An 18554-nucleotide genomic window follows, 5' to 3' on the forward strand; every position below is an offset into this window, starting at 1 on the left:
GGAAAATGATACTGCAACTTGCTTTAAATGATGGTAAAAATATTGTAATGGTACAAAATAGTTAGTTTAAGTACTTTTGCATTCTTTGCTATAATTATTCAAGGGTCTGCTTTATTACCAAAAGACTTTAATAGAGCAAGGACATAATAAGACTTGCTTGAGATTAGACATTTCAAAATGAATGAAAGAAAAATGCCGAAATAATTTTCTGTAAAAGATCTGCTTTTATCGTTCATTAAAACTAAACACATTCTACTATAATATGTGCTCATATAACGTGCTCTTTGGTTATTGTGAAGACAAAATTTTAAGAGGAACGTTCATGCTATATATTCAGCTCGTCTTGAACTACGAATTCACTGTAATCCTTGTCTTATGAGTGCTGTGTTTCGGTAATCTAATACTCGTAGTTCACTGTAATCTTTGTCTTATCAGTGCTGTGTTTCGGTAATCTAATACTACGAGTATTAGATTACCGAAACACAGCACTCATAAGACAAGGATTACAGTGAACTACGAGTATTAGATTACCGAAACACAGCACTCATAAGACAAGGATTACATTCCGCTAACCTGTTTCTTCAAATTTTTCAGGATGATCCGAACATTATCTAAAAACAAATGTTTCTACAGCACATGAAAATCACACCCACAAAAAAACAAAAAACACATAAAACAAAAATATTCTGACGTATTGTAACTAGTAACAATTAAACATTTAACTGTAACTGTCACTAGTTTGAGTTGGAGTAAGATGTAATTTTTGAACTCTGAACTTAAAATGTCACAATCTTCGCTGAAAGTTTGAATCCACCGTATGTATTCTTCTTTAGAAATGTTATAAAATACACAGCTGTCAAATAACATAGTGTGGACTACCACCGGTACTTTGAGAAGTAGCAGTAGCGATACAAGAATTTAAAGACAAGGTGTAAAATAAGTTCCCCAATAGTTAAAGCATTTCGACGAACACGCGGTAATTTAGTGTATTTACATTCGTGTTTCAAGATGATGATCAGACTCTTATGGCCACTTTTACTGTTGGCTGGTGGAGGTTTTCGTAGCCGTAATCTATCTTACTAAAAGTGTTTAGTTCTTTCTAGGTAGGATAAAATGTGAGAATATGAAAAAGCGATTACGCTAATCAACAGAATGAACCAACTGTTTTTGAGCTCCTGGCGATGGAGTGGCGGCTACCTTTCATAAGTACCCGAAACTTTTTACTGTTCTTTTCGATTGATGTTACAAGGTTTGGCTGATGTCTGTGGAGTCATTTTGTAAGTTTATAGAAGAGATTGGCTTTCTATATAATAATTACGAAAAGCAAAATCCTGCAGGAGAAGAGAGTAAATGTTATGAAGTTTCATGTTCTAAAGAAGTCAAAGAACAAATGATTGGTCAATTAATTGGTTATATATTTCGAAGAGAGATGTTGTTAATAAAAACAAAGTTTACTTCCGAGAAAAATAAACCATGACCTTAAAAACGTACACACATAATCAGCGGAAAATAAAGCCATTAAAATGTTAGATTAAACTCGTTTATCTATCGAGCAGCCAGAGCAATAACTCGGATAAACTGTAATGAAACATTAATGCGATTAAGTAATGATTCTCGTAATCCGCCGCTAAGAAAGTCCATTATGTAAAAATTCAGTAGATATTTAATAACAAGCACGTTATCACGTCTGTAATAAGATGTGTTTGGAACTACCATTCCTGTTAAAATAAGCAGTTTATAATCTACAACTTTGAAGAAAATATTGACTTTTTCTTTCGAACTCTAGCCCCTCCAGTTCTTAACGTCATTGTGGGGGGTCGTGCTCAGCTACCTTGTAATGTGTCTTCACCTACGATGGAGGATTCCGTATCGCTAATACTATGGTACCGATTGGACATCAACGCCCCCATATTTACCGTGGATTGCAGGAATGGGCCTTTGGAAACCGCAAAACATTTTTCATCAGATTTCCTCGCCGAAAGAGCTCACTTTGACTTACGTACTAGGCCAGCTCTTTTGACAATAGAACCAGTTAAAGCTGAAGACGCAGGAGACTACCGCTGCAGAGTGGACTACCGTTGGGCGAGAACACTCAATAACAACGTCATCTTATACGTAGTTGGTAGGTGGGTCTTTCTTAAAACAAATATAATATTTTTTCCTCCTAAAGAATTGATGACAGTATCCCAGGAAGCTAAGAGATAATGGCAAATAATATTACCATAAACACTGCAGGTATTTCTGAAATATTTTGGGTAAGATAAAGTTCTCTATAATACTGTATCTTAGACTCATCGATGGTTATTAAATTTTGAGAAAACAGTGAAGTGACGTCCATTTTGATCATAACTGTAGTTCTTACGTTCTTAACTAAACACAGTCTCGTGGCACTAACTACAAACAAGTTTTATATTTTACTAAATAATTGTTGTTGTTGGTTATTGGTTGCATTTGGAATCAAAATTCGTTTAATCATCATTATAAAAAGAAAAATATAATATAACGAATATGTAGAACTTGTAATATTTTTAATAAAACAAACCATAAAAACTACCTTGGCATTTTTAACTCCCCACTGAGTCAGTTGTGAGTTTATGGGCTTACAACGCTAAAATTCGGGGTTAAATTCACCAAGGTGGACAGAGCGCAGATATCAAAGTGTGTAGCTTTGCGTTAAAAACAACAACAACATTTATCAGCTACGCCTGGAATTTCCATCCTTGCTTTGATTTGTTTTTAATGTCCTGTTGTTATGATACATTTTATCTGGAGAAAAATAACTCCTCCAAAATGTTATTTTAACAGTTCCTCCAAGAGATGTCGTGATTCTAGACGAAAACCTCCAGCCTCTTCACAGATTGATAGGACCTTATGACGAAGGGTCGATGCTACGACTCAAGTGTCTAGCCAGAGGCGGTAAGTGGAAAAGATCTATATATCATTCTGTCACATTCAACATTAAAGGGGTCGTTGTGTATGAGGTTAAATGCACCCTACGACCTTCATTTTTCTACTTGACATGCCTTCTGGGGTTAAATACTGGAATACATTTATTTACGCAATTACATAAAGTTGATATATTTCATTACATCCGGTTTTTCAAACACAAGTTTTAAATATTCTTAAATGAGAGAAAAATAAATTATGTTCTACTAATGCACGGTAACATTTAAGGCACGCTATTAATGAACTGTATTTATTCTGACCTCCTATTTCCAATATTATTATTTCTTTGAAAGTTAAAATTCTTGAATCTATAAATTCATAAAGGCCCTTCTGAATAATGTATTATACGATTAAGTTTATTTAAATTACTTTATCAAAATAAATTATTAGTTAGGTAACATTAATGAAATACAATATTAAGCTATTATGCCTAATTCAAAATTTCATTTCAACTTGATATTATAAGAGGTTTTAAAAGAAAAAGTAGCAGTCTATCATTCAACTTCTCTAAAATATTTGTTATAATTACGTAGCAATGACAGAAAATAGTATTTAAAAGCAAATATTATAATGTACTGAAACACTGAGGGTTAATAGTATTTCATAAAAAAATAATCTAAGTCCTGTGCTTTCCTTGATATTGTTTCCTCTATCATCGACTATACTCAATCTGATAGCCATGATTACACACTATTGCCATATACCACAATTTCCATTGTAACAAGCTTCTGAAAAAGGTGATAAGCTAAACTTAGACCACACATCTTTAAAAACCTTTCCCAGACCACTGTACGTAGATGTTTATTTCATTACCACTTTTAAATTATATCGAAAACATAAAATATCCATTGGAGTTAAATCAGAAGATTTTACAGGTATGCAGTCTAATGAGCTTTTTTGTTATTTCAGTTTCCTTGGCCATTTTTTTTTCTTGAAGACAGCCGTTGTTTTCGAAGAGTGGATTGTGAACGTTTAACTTCCGAGATTTTGTCAACTTCAAGTCCTTGTTTATTATCCTTGTGAGCCAGAATATATGCCCATATCTATTGTTACGTTGTTGTTTTTTTGGCCAAACATTTTCTTTAGTAACCATACCCTCACTTTGCGAGTGAAGCCAATACTCCGGATTTATTAGAGAACTCGGAAATTGTTGCTTTTCGAAACACTCAACTGTCATAGAATTTCTAGTTCCAAGAAGAACATTGAAAACTTCCTTCTTCGAAATGTTGTGATCTATGGCTTACATCATTAAACAAGCTCTTTGTACAAACATATTTCCCCATAAAATGATGTAACATGCTATAAATCTACCCATGGGTAGTCGTGAATTTGCAGTGAACTAAATATGCAGCTACATCTGCAGGGACATACCTTTGTGTTTAGCATTTGTAACTAGTTCTAGAGTGCGATTAGTCGTTCGTAGCACTACTGAAATGTAATATCTGTAACTCATAGCATGTTACACTATTTCTGATATGCCAAAAATCTCTAAATAACTTTGTTTCCATCTGTAGTTAATATAGATTTAATTGAACAGTATAAAATACTTTGAATAAGATAGACAAAACATTTTTTAGGGTATTATAAACTAACTCCATTCGTAACCATAAATGCATATTTTTAAAAATTTCTTTAAACCTGTGTACAAATAGCAACTGATCGATGATTAATATATGTACAAAATGAGGAACTTGAACAAGACTGCTAAAGAACGCATAACAGTTTCTAATGTTCAGGGATGTTTTATAGTTAAGAAGGCGGTCTTGCACTGTTTTGTTTTATTTTTAACAGAAATAAACTAACTGGTTTGTAACTACTAAGATATTACCTGCTTTACCGATCTTTCTTGATGACGGTAATGCTCGCAGCTTTTCAGGATTTGAGGAAACGACCAACTCACAAAACAATTGCAAAAAACGTATTAAATGAAGTAGTAAAAAAGTAGAATTGAAAGAAGAGTGTAAATAGGAGGCCACCAAACATTCTATTTTATAGCTGTCTACGAATTTTGCTATAATGTTATTCTTCGGTGGGATAACGCTAAGTTTACATCCTTATACCGTTAAAGTCCGGGGTTCGATCTTCTGTCGGCAGAGCAGATAGCCCTATGTGGCTCTGCTGTAAAACAAGCCAACATATAAAAACGGAGCTATAATATTGTATGGATAATTGGAAACAAAGTTTGTTTACTTCCCTAATATATTTATTCATTTAAGAAAGAGTGTAATAATAATGTAAATTACGACAGGGGATTTGTCAGTTACCATATTGTTACTATCATGTTTTATTTGGATATAGTTAGAAAACAGAGGCTACTGTTTGCTTCCTGTACACCTGTGTGTATGTGAAAAAAATCATCTAGTTTTTACTTCTGGAAGAACCAAATTAAAATGAAAACAAATTAAATTATTCTCTTCCATCCTATAGTTATTTTTATATAAGTAAGTTAAAGGTTTATCGAAAAAAAACGGAAACTTCAATTTAAATGCAAACAAGGGTAAGCGTATGACAATATTTCAACTAATGTAATTATGCTATTCGCGTTACTTCAAATTATTTAATTAGTTTGTTAAACTTCATGTATAGTTAGCTAGTTAGCGTTAGTTAGTAATGCGAATTATTCTGTTTGGTTGTATTCAATTAAATGAAACGAAAAAAAAGTATATTTTATTTATCTAACTACCATGACTGATGTTAGGAATGTTCCGACACATTTTGTTCCAGCCGCTATACCATTGCTAACCTTGTCTTCATCTTTCATTAAAGATCAATGAATTAAGTTCTGCGCTCACTAAAGGCTTAGGGATGTTTTTAACAAAAGATCCATTAACCCTAACAAATCTCACTTAGTATATCATCCCCAAATACCCAACTAACTCAAAATCAAACATTCCCACCTAGTTGTTGAGTAATATCAAATATAGAAAGCAATAACATAATTTTTATAAGTTTGTCAATTTAATGTAAGACTAAAAAGTTAACCCAATTTGTTTTCAGAAATTTCAGGCTATTGTGTTCTGAGGATTCGCATTAGGCTACAAGTCTGTTAGTTTGAGAGCTTGAGGACACGATAGAACAGTTCATTAATCAGAGTGATCAGGTTTGAAACAAAATAGTATGATACATGAGATCCTGTCCTTACATTATCTGTACAGAGTTAAACGTCTTTTTCGGGATTTGATTTGTTTGTTAAAATATGTTTACAACATAGTGACGAAATAATAAATCACAATTTCGTAATATATATAAATATTAAATTTATAAGGTTAGAATAACTTATATAGTTTATTATTAACCATTATACCTAAAATCACGTAAACAGCAAATGTTTTCTTTCTTTGACCATTCATATTTCAGACTCCAAATCAGTAGCGTGTAAAAAATAGCCTATCATATCAATCTTCACTTACGAACAGATTACTGCAACGAGACGCCTTTCGTTTAATACCAGAACTTGCCATTTAGAGGAAACAATAGCATCTGTAGTTTGTGTGATTTCTATTACAAATTGTAGGCCTGTAGATATCTAATGCTTCACCAGCTCGATATTTAAACAGTAACTTTTTGGCGTTTCAGTAAATCTTTTCTTTCTCATCATCCAGTCCAACTGATGAATTCTGGCCTATTAGGCACTGACTTATGGGAAACAAAAAATAGATCTGAAATGCTATTTTTACATGCCTCTAATTTTGACTCCGAAATGGATATATTAAGAAGAATATATATATATATAAACCATCTGCAGTTAACGTGATTTTATCAGGAATTTTAAGCTTATTGGTTCATAATGCTTCGACAGCTTTCGGTGTTTAAATCGTACTTGATAAACTTTATTACTTGTTGTATTTTAACCTTTAACCATCTGTTACTGGACGCTAGATATTAAAAAATGAAAACATGACTTCAGCAAGTAAAAGACAAAACAAAACTTTACATATATACCTATATCTGCTTGCATCATAAACATATATACCTATATCTGCTTGCATCATGAACATATATACGTATATCTGTTTCCATCATAAACATATATACCTATATCTGTTTCCATCATAAACATATATATCTATATCTGCTTGCATCATAAATATATATTTTCTCTATTTTTCAAAAAATATCATCATCTATCATTGTTGTTTTTCGTATTGTTTTATTTAAACACATAGTCCTATTCTTGCCCCTCTTTTATGGCTTTCTTACAGTATCTGCTTAAATAAAATAATTAAACTCGTAACTTTACTGCTTTTGTAACGTAAAAATCGTTTTGCAAGTACTCACACTGAGAAAACTCCATATGTATAAATCTAAAAAATATTTTTTACTGACAGGAAATGGATAGCTTTATTTCCTTCAGAACTTTGTCCTCCCCCTCCCTCCCCCATCTCGAAAGAAAAAAAAATCCAATTTCACACATGGCAACTGCTCTTTAGTTTTCCTCTGATCTGAATGTATGAAAATTCGAACCCATATTTTACGAGTTGTTTGTCAACGCACTGGTTCGTCTTGTTTAGTTTGACTGTGTGCTCTTTGAGAAAATCCAAACATTGTGAAGTTGTTGTTTTGTTTTTGCATCCAAATAATAATTTATTCGAAATGCAAAGTTCATCGTTTACTATAAAGCAGGGCCTTAATTGTAGTTATTCATATTTAATATTACTAGAAGAAATAAGTAAAAAAAGGAAGACTTGAAGACGTACTTATATATATTTTTGTTATGTTTTGTAGTGTTATATATGCCCCAATGGCGCAGCGGTATGTCTTCGGACTTACAACGCTAGGAACCGCGTTTCGATACCCGTGGTGGGCGTAACACATATAGCCCATTGTGTATCTTTGTGCTTAATTACAAACAAACAAAAAGTTCTAGGTAATTTTTAATTGAATTTCATTTGTGCTCTCTAACACTTTGTTGTCATTAGAATATCGACGCTTCTCTGTATTAATTAAACGATATACTAACTACAACGTAGAACACGTAAAGTGATTAACGTTTATTTGTTTTGGATTTCGCGCAAAGCTAAACGAGGGTTATCTGCGCTAGCCGTCCCTAATTTAGCAGTGTAAGACTAAAGGGAAGGTAGCTTGTCATCACCACCCACCGCCAATTCTTAGGCTACTCTTATAACGCCCCCACGGCTGAAAGGGCGAGCATGTTTGGTGTGACGGGGATTCGAACCCGCGACCCACAGATTGCGAGTCGAGCGCCCTAACCACTTGGCCATGCCAAGCAAAGTGATTGATGTAAAATTAGGAAAAGAGTGTAGTTTACAGTGTAATGCAAGGTTTTTTTAGCATCATAAGTGTTGTTCGAACATTTATCTTGAAAATCGATATTATCTAGGAATATCAAATATTTTTCTGAGACTTCCCTTTTTTTGATACTGAATATTGTGTCACTGCACAAGATGTGCCATGCTTTTTGTGGATTTCAGTCTCTTGAAAACTAACGTTTACGTTGGAAACTTTTTGAAACTTCATATTAGATTCTTTGTAAAAATTAAACAAACGAAAGAGCATAGAACCTGATAGATTAACATAGATTAGAATATGCAAGCATAATACCTATACAAGTAATACAGAAACTTTTCCATACCCAAACCAATGCATGATACGCGCTATATTTCCAGCTAAAGAATAGGCCAAGATGCATAGGAAAAGAAAATCAAATGATTGGCATGTATGACTTTCAGTTGTTCTCTTCTTTTAAACGTAGTTCAACAAATATAAACCTTTTTTTTTCTGTGTAACTTTGTCTTTAGAGGTATAGTTGTAGAAGCGCTAGGAGTGGGTGAACTCGTGGTTTGTATGATTGTCAGTGTGGACCGAACTTTAAAGTATTCGAGTGAGCTTTTGTTGTAAAACAATCTATAGATAGATAAAAGCGTTCTAAAAACGAAAAAGTTGGATGGTTTTGAAGATGTTTCTTTGGTGAAACACTGATAAATCCAATTATTTGAGATGCAGTAAAACGTATGAAACAAATCGAAAGCACATAAAATGGATACTTGGTAAAAAAAGGAAACTAATTTCATTTGTTCTCGTTTTATTAAAGTCCTTATGGATTGGGGTTTGCTTCATCAGTTCAAATAAAAGGCTAACAATGAAAATTGATTATTTTAAAAATATGTATATACGTGAAGTATTTAATTTAGTTACTCATACTAACTTGTAAAAGAAAGACAATGTAAGTCAGCTTGCCACTTAAATAGGCTGAATAATAAATCCAAACTAAATAAAATTAATCTAATTCCATTATGTTTAACTCCATAATAGGTTTTTTTTGTACCACTGAAAAAATTTCTTTGTAACGCTGCAATATGAGAAAAAAAAATAGTGCAACACATTGCAGCTATGTAGAAATATATAACTGTTTGTTATGAAAATTGTAATTTTAAATATATGAAAAATATTGAAGATAAAATATTTCATAACTTTTTTACAAACTAATTTTAGCCTCTTAGTGGCTCAGCAGTTAGTCTGAGGGCTCACATGGCTAAAAATCGGATTTCGATACTCGTGGTGGCAGAGCACATATAGCCCATTGGGTAGCTTTGTGGTTAACAACATACAAACAAACAAGTTAATTTGGTACGCCAGGTAATATTAACTGTCAATCAGCGGAGCCGAACGCCGCGAATTGGTTAACGTGCTGGACTGTGGATACGATGCTACATTGTTTGCGCTCTTTTAAAGCCAAACAAATATATATGTAAATCGTGCTCGCCACTCTGGGGCTGTGGGTGCGTTATAAGAGTTAAGGTAAAATCTCACTATCTCATTAGAGTAGTCCAAGAGTAGGCGGTGGGTGATGTTCACCTTCCTTTTAGGGTTTACTAGAGCATATAACCCTCGATTAATGTTCTTCGGAATTCAGCAATACAAGCAGATAGTCCAATCAGAGTAAGTTATACACTTAGCTTTAAAACAACAACAACTCGGTAATCAGTATAGTTAATTAAATATATTTTTCTTATTTTCTTACTTATATAGCTTAGAATGAATTATTTCATCAGTTAGATACTCTCCCTGTTAACGATATTTATGGCCATAAATACAATAATATTTCAAGAGGTTCGGCCAGGTTAGGAGATTTAGATTATTCATAAATGCATATACTAAGCTCAAAATGCAAATCAATCTCTGTAATAAAAGTATAATAATCATAAAATAAAACTAATAACAGTAGGTACGTTAAACAATCCAACAAATATACTGTTAATAAAGTAGCAATAAAAAAATAATAGATCGCACTATATTTGAATTTATTACTCTGTAAAATTATTATGTTACTTTTCATCCTTTAATGAAAATGTTTGTTTGTTTGTTTTTAATTATGCACAAAGCTACACAAGGGCTATCTGTGCTCTGCCCACCACGGGTATCGAAACCCGGTTTCTAGCGTTGTAAGTCCGCAGACATACCGCTGTGCCACTGGGGGGCGTAATGAAAATGACTGGTTCGATTGGTAGTTGCATGTATAAATCAATGAAAAATGCAAGATGTGTTTGCTATTCTAATTCTAATTGTGAAAAACAGCAAAATTCTGCTCTTTGACCACGACCAACCTAATTTGTCTTCACATTATAAACGCACTACTATGTCTTTGATTTTATTATGCTATTATTTGTTAGATATTATGACCAAAGTGCAACTGAGATCTCAAAGCTCACATAAGTTTAAACAAAAGAAGTCTTCATGTAGTCGTGTTTCTTACTTATGCAGCACGTTATCATTATGATTATTGTATCTTTCCCGTGCGAATCAAACTTATGAAAAGTTACAGAGATGAGGTCGTTGTACTGTGCTAACAATTCCTTTGAGTGCTTTATATTTCTAACAGAGAAATATTCTGTCATGAGCTAAAAATTAGGTAAAAAAATAAGTGAAGTTGTGTTTGAAAAATTTGATTAAAATTCGTTAGTATTTCTACTCGTCTCGAAACTTCAAGAGTTACCAAGTAATTAATGTCCTAAGCGTAAGAAAACCCGATATCGTTTTATGTTTTAAGGAAATAATTAGTAAATAATATTTTTACAGGTATGAATACGAAGAATGAACAATTAGTTTCAAAGATAGTTCTAAAAATTGACAAAGGTTTTTAATAAGAAGTAAAATAAAATAATCCATTCTAAGAAAAAATAAAACGTTTGGAATAATATTCAAACTCATTCGTTTCAAAGCATATTTTTCACTCTGTTCACTTATTTTTATTTATATATATTTTTTAAACTAAATGGAAGTGCCCCTAATGAATAGAAGCAACAGATGTTTTAGGATAGAAAGTTGGAATGACCATAATGTCATTCAAATGACCTAGACTCCTAGAGCATTATATCCGCTAGCTAGACTATATTTAATTTGTAAACAGCGGTTCGCAGTAGGACCATATGATGAAATGTAAAACAAATATTTATATAGATGCTTTGTTTGTTTGTTTTAGAGAAAAGTCATATTGGGATATTTGCTGTGTCTACAGCGGGATATCGCACCCCTCATTTTAGCGTTGTAAGTCTATAAACTTACCGCTCTCCCACCGGGAGACTTATTAAAGGCCGATCATCTCATGTATTTCTAACTGAATTTGAAATTAGTTTAACGGGTGTTATCATTCTTATTATGGCCAGACTGATAAATAATTCTTAACTAAACAAATCTTTAAGTAATTCGAAGACCCAACAATATTTTAGAATGATAAACAAAAAAGATACAAAAAGACTAAAGTTGAAAATCTCTTAAGGAGAGAAAAATACGTGGTCCAAAGTTTTAGCCAAACAATATATATTGTGTCTCAGTGAGAGTTGTTTTGTGGAAACGCTAATAACTTCTTTCTCTTCTTTTTTCACAGCAATTAAAACCTTATTTTTTCAAATATTTTTAGACTATTTATTTGATCAAACTTAACAGTAGGATGAACAGGATTTTGTTTCTGTGATTTAAAAGCATTTTGAAAGACATTTTATGTGTAAACTTAATTTGATTCACTAAAAAAAAACTTATTTGTAAATAAAACTGTTTTATTTTCTTAAAGGAAAGCCTCCCCCGTCTGTAACGTGGTGGAGAGGGAAGCAACTTTTTGACAAAGAACATGAGAAAGAAAACGATGAAGAGGTGGTAAATGAACTTGTGATTCAGCGTCTCGCTAGGACTGATCTGAACGCCGAGCTGTTATGTCAAGTGTGGAATTCGAACCTGACTTCTTCGATTGTTGCCGCTGTTTTTCTCGATTTGAACTGTGGGTTTCCCATATTCCTGTCTGTTTACTGTCATGATAGTTTTAAATAGTTAGTCTACTTCTCTAACACTAGTCTATTTAGTGTCATGATATTTGTAAATAGTCAGTCTACTTCTCTAACACTAGTCTGTTTACTGTCATGATAGTTGTAAATAGTCAGTCTACTTCTCTAACACTAGTCTGTTTTCTGTCATGATAGTTGTAAATAGTCAGTCTACTTCTCTAACACTAGTCTGTTTACTGTCATGGTACTTTTAAATAGTCAGTCTACTTCTCTAACACCAGTCTGTTTACTGTCATGATAGTTTTCAATAGTTAGTCTACTTCTCTAACACTAGTCTAACACCAACTTCTCTAATGCTTTCCTGTTCACTGTCATCATAGTTTTGAATAACATACTTCTCTAATATTTATCTGTTTATCTATTTGGATTCTCAACATAATCGACAAAAGAGATTAAAAACTTTATTTTAATATGCATCACTAGCCAAAAATATTTATTGATATAACAATTGCATATTAATTGAATATTGTGTAAATAAATAATTTTTATAATATTTGAAATTACTTTAACGTAATCACATAAATTATATAGCAAAGATGGTATCTAATATATCGAACAAAATCAACTTAGTAACGCATCTTTTTGTAGGTCAAAATAGTGAGCAAATAGCGCCCGTAGTTTGACATATATATATATATATAGTATATATTATAGACTCCTGGCCTATTGCTCGGTCATTAGGTATTCATTTCTTTATATGACTTTGCAGTTGGAAACATTTACCTTCGTAAAAAGTGATTGTGAATCTTACGTTTAAAGCTAAAATCACTTTAAATACGATTTAAAATGTTTTTCCGCTTCCAAAGTGACCACAAATGATTTTTTTTTTAATTTTCGAAAATAATTTCTAAAGAGATTCATTGCTAATTAGGGCGTAAAATGCTAAAGTAGTTGTATGTCAGTTTGAACTTATGAAGAAAAGTGACTTTTAAGTAGTTTTCTTTTTCTCATATCTCGTAGTTTTAATTCTGCTTGGTTATGACACTAATCGTGTCAAAGCGTCTTTTCAGAAACACACAACTAATTCTTCTCAACGTATAATAAGTAAAAAACATATACTAGTCCCACTTTATTGTCTCTGTTTTGTTCTTCGTATTAGAGAGGTTTTTATATTGCGTGGGCTCAACCAGGAGCGAGAATAATTGAAAGATTATCGTTTCGAGCTTTTTATATGTCGTTGAACACGTTCGTTACTTTAAACAGTGTTCGTGCTATTAAAAGTGATTAAGAGTAGGCGGAAGGTACTGCTGACTCATTCTCCTCCCTCTAGTCGGCAGTTGTCAATTATGAACAGCTTTTACTAGCTGAGTTGCCTGCTCACTGATCTGGCTATTTAACCCATGTGTCGTACAAAGTGCTGTAAATACTGTAAATACCAAATACCACTGAAACCAGTCGTTAGTACTTGAAATAGACAAAATTAGCAATCATATGAAATAAATTCACAGAGAAACGAACATGTAAAATATATTAACGGATTTATACCTATTTGCTTCCTCTGAGAAACTTCTCTAACTAATCATCAAGTATTTATAACGAATATACAAACTTGTTTCTGCTTGTTTATTGTATTTTGCGTAAAGCTACTCGAGGGCTATCTGCACTATCCATCCCTAATTTAGAAGTTATAAACTAGAGGGCCTCAACCAGTCAATACCAGCCACCGCCAATGCTTGGGCTAATCTTTTACCAACAAAAAATGGAATTGACCGCCACATTATAACGTCTCCACGGCTGAAAACGAGCGCCCTAATCACCAAGCCATGCCAGGTGTTAATTTGTTTCAAAGTTTCTTAAAGTACATTAAAGTTTTCAATCCACTCACTCATTCTGGTAAGACGTTTTCCCGTAATTAAAGTTCAATTAGTAAAAATAAATTTTAAAATCATAACCTGGTCTTTAGGATTATAATTCTTTGAATTCTTGAGGCATTTATTCCTTTTTTTTATTTCACCTCTAGTCTTCCTTAGAAGTTTAATTAAAAAACCTATTTTATTATGAAATATTCAGGTATTCAGAATTAGTTTATGAATTTTGAAATGAATGGTTAGACTGTGTGTATTCTAACTAAATGTAAAACTAACGGCGATATCATTTCTCGCGCCATGATTTAAAAATTATTCTTAATCCTAAATTACAGAAAAAGGATTGACTTGCGAGAAATTTCCTTAAAAAATATTAAAGCACATAAAGAAAAATTCGAACTAAAAATAATTTATTTCAAAATGTTCATCTCACAAGAAATATTCTTTTCTCTTTTGTTTTGTCAAGATAATCAATGCGAAGTTACATGAAAAACTACTTCTTAATTTTTATATTTAATTTATCACTTAAAATAATTTAGAGAAGAGCTTAGTGAAATATCTCTCAAAATTAGGTTACTATGAAAACCAAGAAAATTAATGCATTTCGTGTGTAAGTATGGATGGGAAAATAGTTAAACAATAGTTAAATCCTTGCCGTGCCTTTCCAAGGTAAACAGGGTCAGTGCTTTCGTATTCTGGTTTCAAGCGGCACAAGCGGACGATAATAGTGACCCTCAGCTAACAGCTGGGACCCATCTTATAGCTGGGTCAACTATAAGAATTGAAGTGCCTTGCTTAATGACACACAACTTGATGCAACCATCCGACTACGAGTCCAAAGCACGAAGCCATTGAACAGGGTTTGTTTGTTTGTTTGTTTGTTTTGAATTTCGCGCCAAGCTACACGAGGGTTATCTACGCTAGCCGTCCCTAATTTAGCAGTGTAAGACTAGAGGGAAGGTGGATAAGACGCTCGACTCGCAATCTGAAGGTCGCGGGTTCGAATTCCCGTCCCACCAAACATGCTCGCCCTCTCAGTCGTGGGGGCGTTACAATGTGATGGTCAATCCCACTATTCGTTGGTAAAAGAGTAGCCCAAGAGTTGGCGGTGGGTGGTGATGACTAGCTGCCTTCCCTCTAGTTTAGGGACGGCTAGCGCAGATAGCCCTCGTGTAGCTTTGCGCGAGATTCAAAAACAAACAAACAAACAAGAAAAGATACTCCTGAGCATTGTTACCAAAATTAATATTTTTATATTTTTATAAACTCGTTGAAAATATGATATAACAAATATTCCTATTCGTCGTTAATCACAGTAACGATCAGCTCTTCATCTTAAATTTAAACTCAACTGTCTCTTAAAGTAGAGTGCCAATAAACACATCCTGTGAAACACTAGTTATTCCAAACATTGTTGTTGTTAAAGTGCATTCAATACCAAACGCTCAAACGTAAGTGATTAATACACTTAGTTGATCAGCACATTTCATTAAGGGTGTGGAGTTGATTTAGGAGATAATAGATTTTTTGCTTAAATGTAAATTGGGATGATTCGCTTGAGATTCGACTATATATTAACACGCTTATAAAAGGCAAAATTAGAAGAATGAAAATAAAGGAATTAATTAAGAACACGATTCTCTCGAGTTCTGTAGAAATTTGAACACACACACACACACACATATATATATACGTGTGTGTGTTCATTTTGTTTTGTTTTTATTTCATTATAGTTGATATATTTTTCACGAAAATATCTTGAAAGTTATACAAATTTAAGAAAACGTTAAAGTAATTATAAGGCCTTATACCTACTGCAAGCGCCTAGAGTTCTTTGTTGGAAATTAAGTACGAAAAATGTGTTGTTTCTCTTATCGAGGAATAAGAATAACAAGTTCCTCCTGCACCTCTGAAAAAAAGTTTACGAGATATAATTATAACTTCCTGACCCAAAATCGTTGTTATATAACTATTCGGGTGAGAAACAATATGCTTTAACTTTATATCAGCGGTTCTTAAACTTTAGTAACCTGAGGAATTTTTTTAATCTTTATTTTGTTTTTCGCGGACCCCCAAACCTATCGATGTTTTTTTTGTTGTTGTTTTGTTTCGAGAAAAATATTACGTGTACATAGAAAGCTGTATGTCAAAATGAAATATTTTAATTCTTAAATTATTTAATTTTACGAGCAATATTTTTATATTCTACACATCGTATTATTTAAATATTTTTATGAAATTTCGGACATGACTCGTGAACCCCTGGAATACCCTCGCGCACCCCAGTTTGAGAAATTTTACTTTAGATCACAGTTTCAGAAAACCCTTGTTTTATTGCAACAGTAATAAGCAGTAATCTCTTCTTGCCCAGTGAAGCCGTTGGACGTACGACTTCTTACAACTGAAACCCGTTACAAGGCTGGTTGGAAATACACTTTCGAGTGTAGAACCAGTGGGTCTAGACCGGAACCTCACATAAGCTGGTGGAAGAATTACGCCCTTTTGGGACAGCACCACTCCAGTGTTTCCCACCAGCCTAATATAAGTATTGGCACTTTGGTGATTACGCCCTCTAGTAGAGACCATGGAAAAAATTTGACTTGTCGAGTCACCAACCCTAAGATACAAGGCAGCAGTTTAGAAGACTTCATCACTTTAAGTGTATACTGTAAGTTCGACCATTTGCTTTGAACACAAATCTCTAAATCTAAGATATTGGTAGGGTTTTGTTTTTGTTTACATTGGAGTTTAACGGGTTAATCTAGATTCAGTTATTGTTTTTGTAAACTTTGAATTAAACATGAACAGTTTTATATTTCTCTTTAGTTGTTATTGCATGAATGTCTTACTGTGGATTCATTTTCTTCAAAGATACGTCTAAGAAACAAAAAAAAAACTTGTACACGTGATAAATTTCAATAATCAGTTTCATGACATTGAACATTTCGCACACTTTTTGTATTCTACGTAGAGTAATTTTAGGATTACGTTGTTTTCTTATTAAAACTCGGAAGAGTCCTGCTACAAAGAAAAATAAGTCCTTATTGTCACTTCATCAGTTTTAAAAAAGTAAGAAAAAAAACAGAAATTAACAATAGTCAGTAAAAGTTTACATAAACAGTTTTTCTTTTTAACATGTGCCTCTTTTTTCCATAGTTAAGCCACAGATCCACGTATCTCTCCTAGGCGGTCGAACGTCTCAATCTGTGTATGAAAATGACGATGCGTATCTTAGTTGCAGCGTGAAAGCAAATCCCTCGGTCAAAGCGATAACGTGGATTTTCCAGGGAAATGAACTAAAGAACAACTCCGAAGACGGAATAATCATTAATAACCAGTCCCTTCGGCTAGAAAATGTTAGTCGAGAACAGAGTGGTTTTTATCGATGTTTGGCTGTGAACTCAGAAGGCCAAACAGAAAGTGAAGATATGGAATTAAATATCAAATGTAAGTTGAATTATTTATCATTTCCATTTTTATTACATCCATATGTTATAAAAAAATTCCATTCCAAAGATATCTAAATAGAATTCTTATCATAAAAATATTTCAAAACTTAGCTTTAAAAATCTAGCATTATGTTTTGTTAGTATATACTCTCTATGAAAAACATCTGTCACAGAACCTAATTAAACGTTTTTTTTTTATTACGTATACATAATATAACATAAACTCGTTATTAATTACTGGAAAATATTTTTACAGTTGTTACTTATAAGTAAAAATTAAAACTTGTAAAGAAAATATCTATCAGTCTTTCTTGGTGAATATAAATAAATTTGTGAAATAACTTCTTTGTATCTGGCCGTTTCTTGAAATCTACACGTACGTGATATTTCAGATAAACCTGTGTGTAAGCACCAGCAGACAAAACTCTATACGGCAATGGTTGGAGAAATTGTAAGAATCCAATGTGATGTCCTTGCTGATCCTGATGACGTCACCTTTTTTTGGAACTTTAATAACTCCAAGCAAGAAAGAGAAATCCTTACACACACAAGGTTCAGATTAAGGAGCATTGCACGGTTTTCGCCCACAGATGAAAGTGACTTTGGAACCTTTACATGTAGAGGAACAAACGCGGTGGGAATACAGAAAGACGCTTGTAAATTCCTTCTTATTCCAGTGGGTAAGAACGTTTTCATAGCTTCCAACTAAAAAAGGTGTTTTATTTATCATTAGTAAATTACTGTTGTCGTATAGCTGGCATTTTTTTCTTGAAAATATCGGCCATTTTGTATATTAGATAGTTATAACACAACTATAGAATAAACCTTGAAAAATTAACGTTCAGTCAAGGAATCTGATGAACTGAATAATTACTTCAAGAATATATTAACAGCAACTTTTGCAGTAGGCAAGTTGTGAGTTTAATAATTACAACGTTTCAATCCATAGTATCGGGTCATCATCAGGTAAGGGTTGGCCCGGCATGGCCAGGTGGTTAGGGCACTCGACTCGCAATCTGCGGGCCGCGGGTTCGAATTCCCGTCACACCAAACATGCT

The 18554-nt window shown here is 33.1% G+C and overlaps 1 protein-coding gene across 1 annotated transcript in view; it reads left to right on the forward strand.

Moving 5' to 3' along the window:
* The window catches only part of LOC106478792 (nephrin-like), a 124326-nt gene that overhangs the window by 83008 nt on the left and 22764 nt on the right, over positions 1-18554 (forward strand). Inside the window, exons 4-9 of the mRNA XM_022382811.1 lie at positions 1787-2122; positions 2806-2916; positions 11975-12178; positions 16419-16715; positions 17204-17494; positions 17889-18176. Coding sequence (XP_022238519.1) covers positions 1787-2122; positions 2806-2916; positions 11975-12178; positions 16419-16715; positions 17204-17494; positions 17889-18176 — 1527 coding nt within the window. The remainder of the gene's footprint in view (positions 1-1786; positions 2123-2805; positions 2917-11974; positions 12179-16418; positions 16716-17203; positions 17495-17888; positions 18177-18554) is intronic.

Source organism: Limulus polyphemus, unplaced genomic scaffold, assembly GCF_000517525.1.
Source record: "Limulus polyphemus unplaced genomic scaffold, Limulus_polyphemus-2.1.2 Scaffold12, whole genome shotgun sequence".
NCBI classification, from domain to species: Eukaryota; Metazoa; Arthropoda; class Merostomata; order Xiphosura; family Limulidae; genus Limulus; species Limulus polyphemus.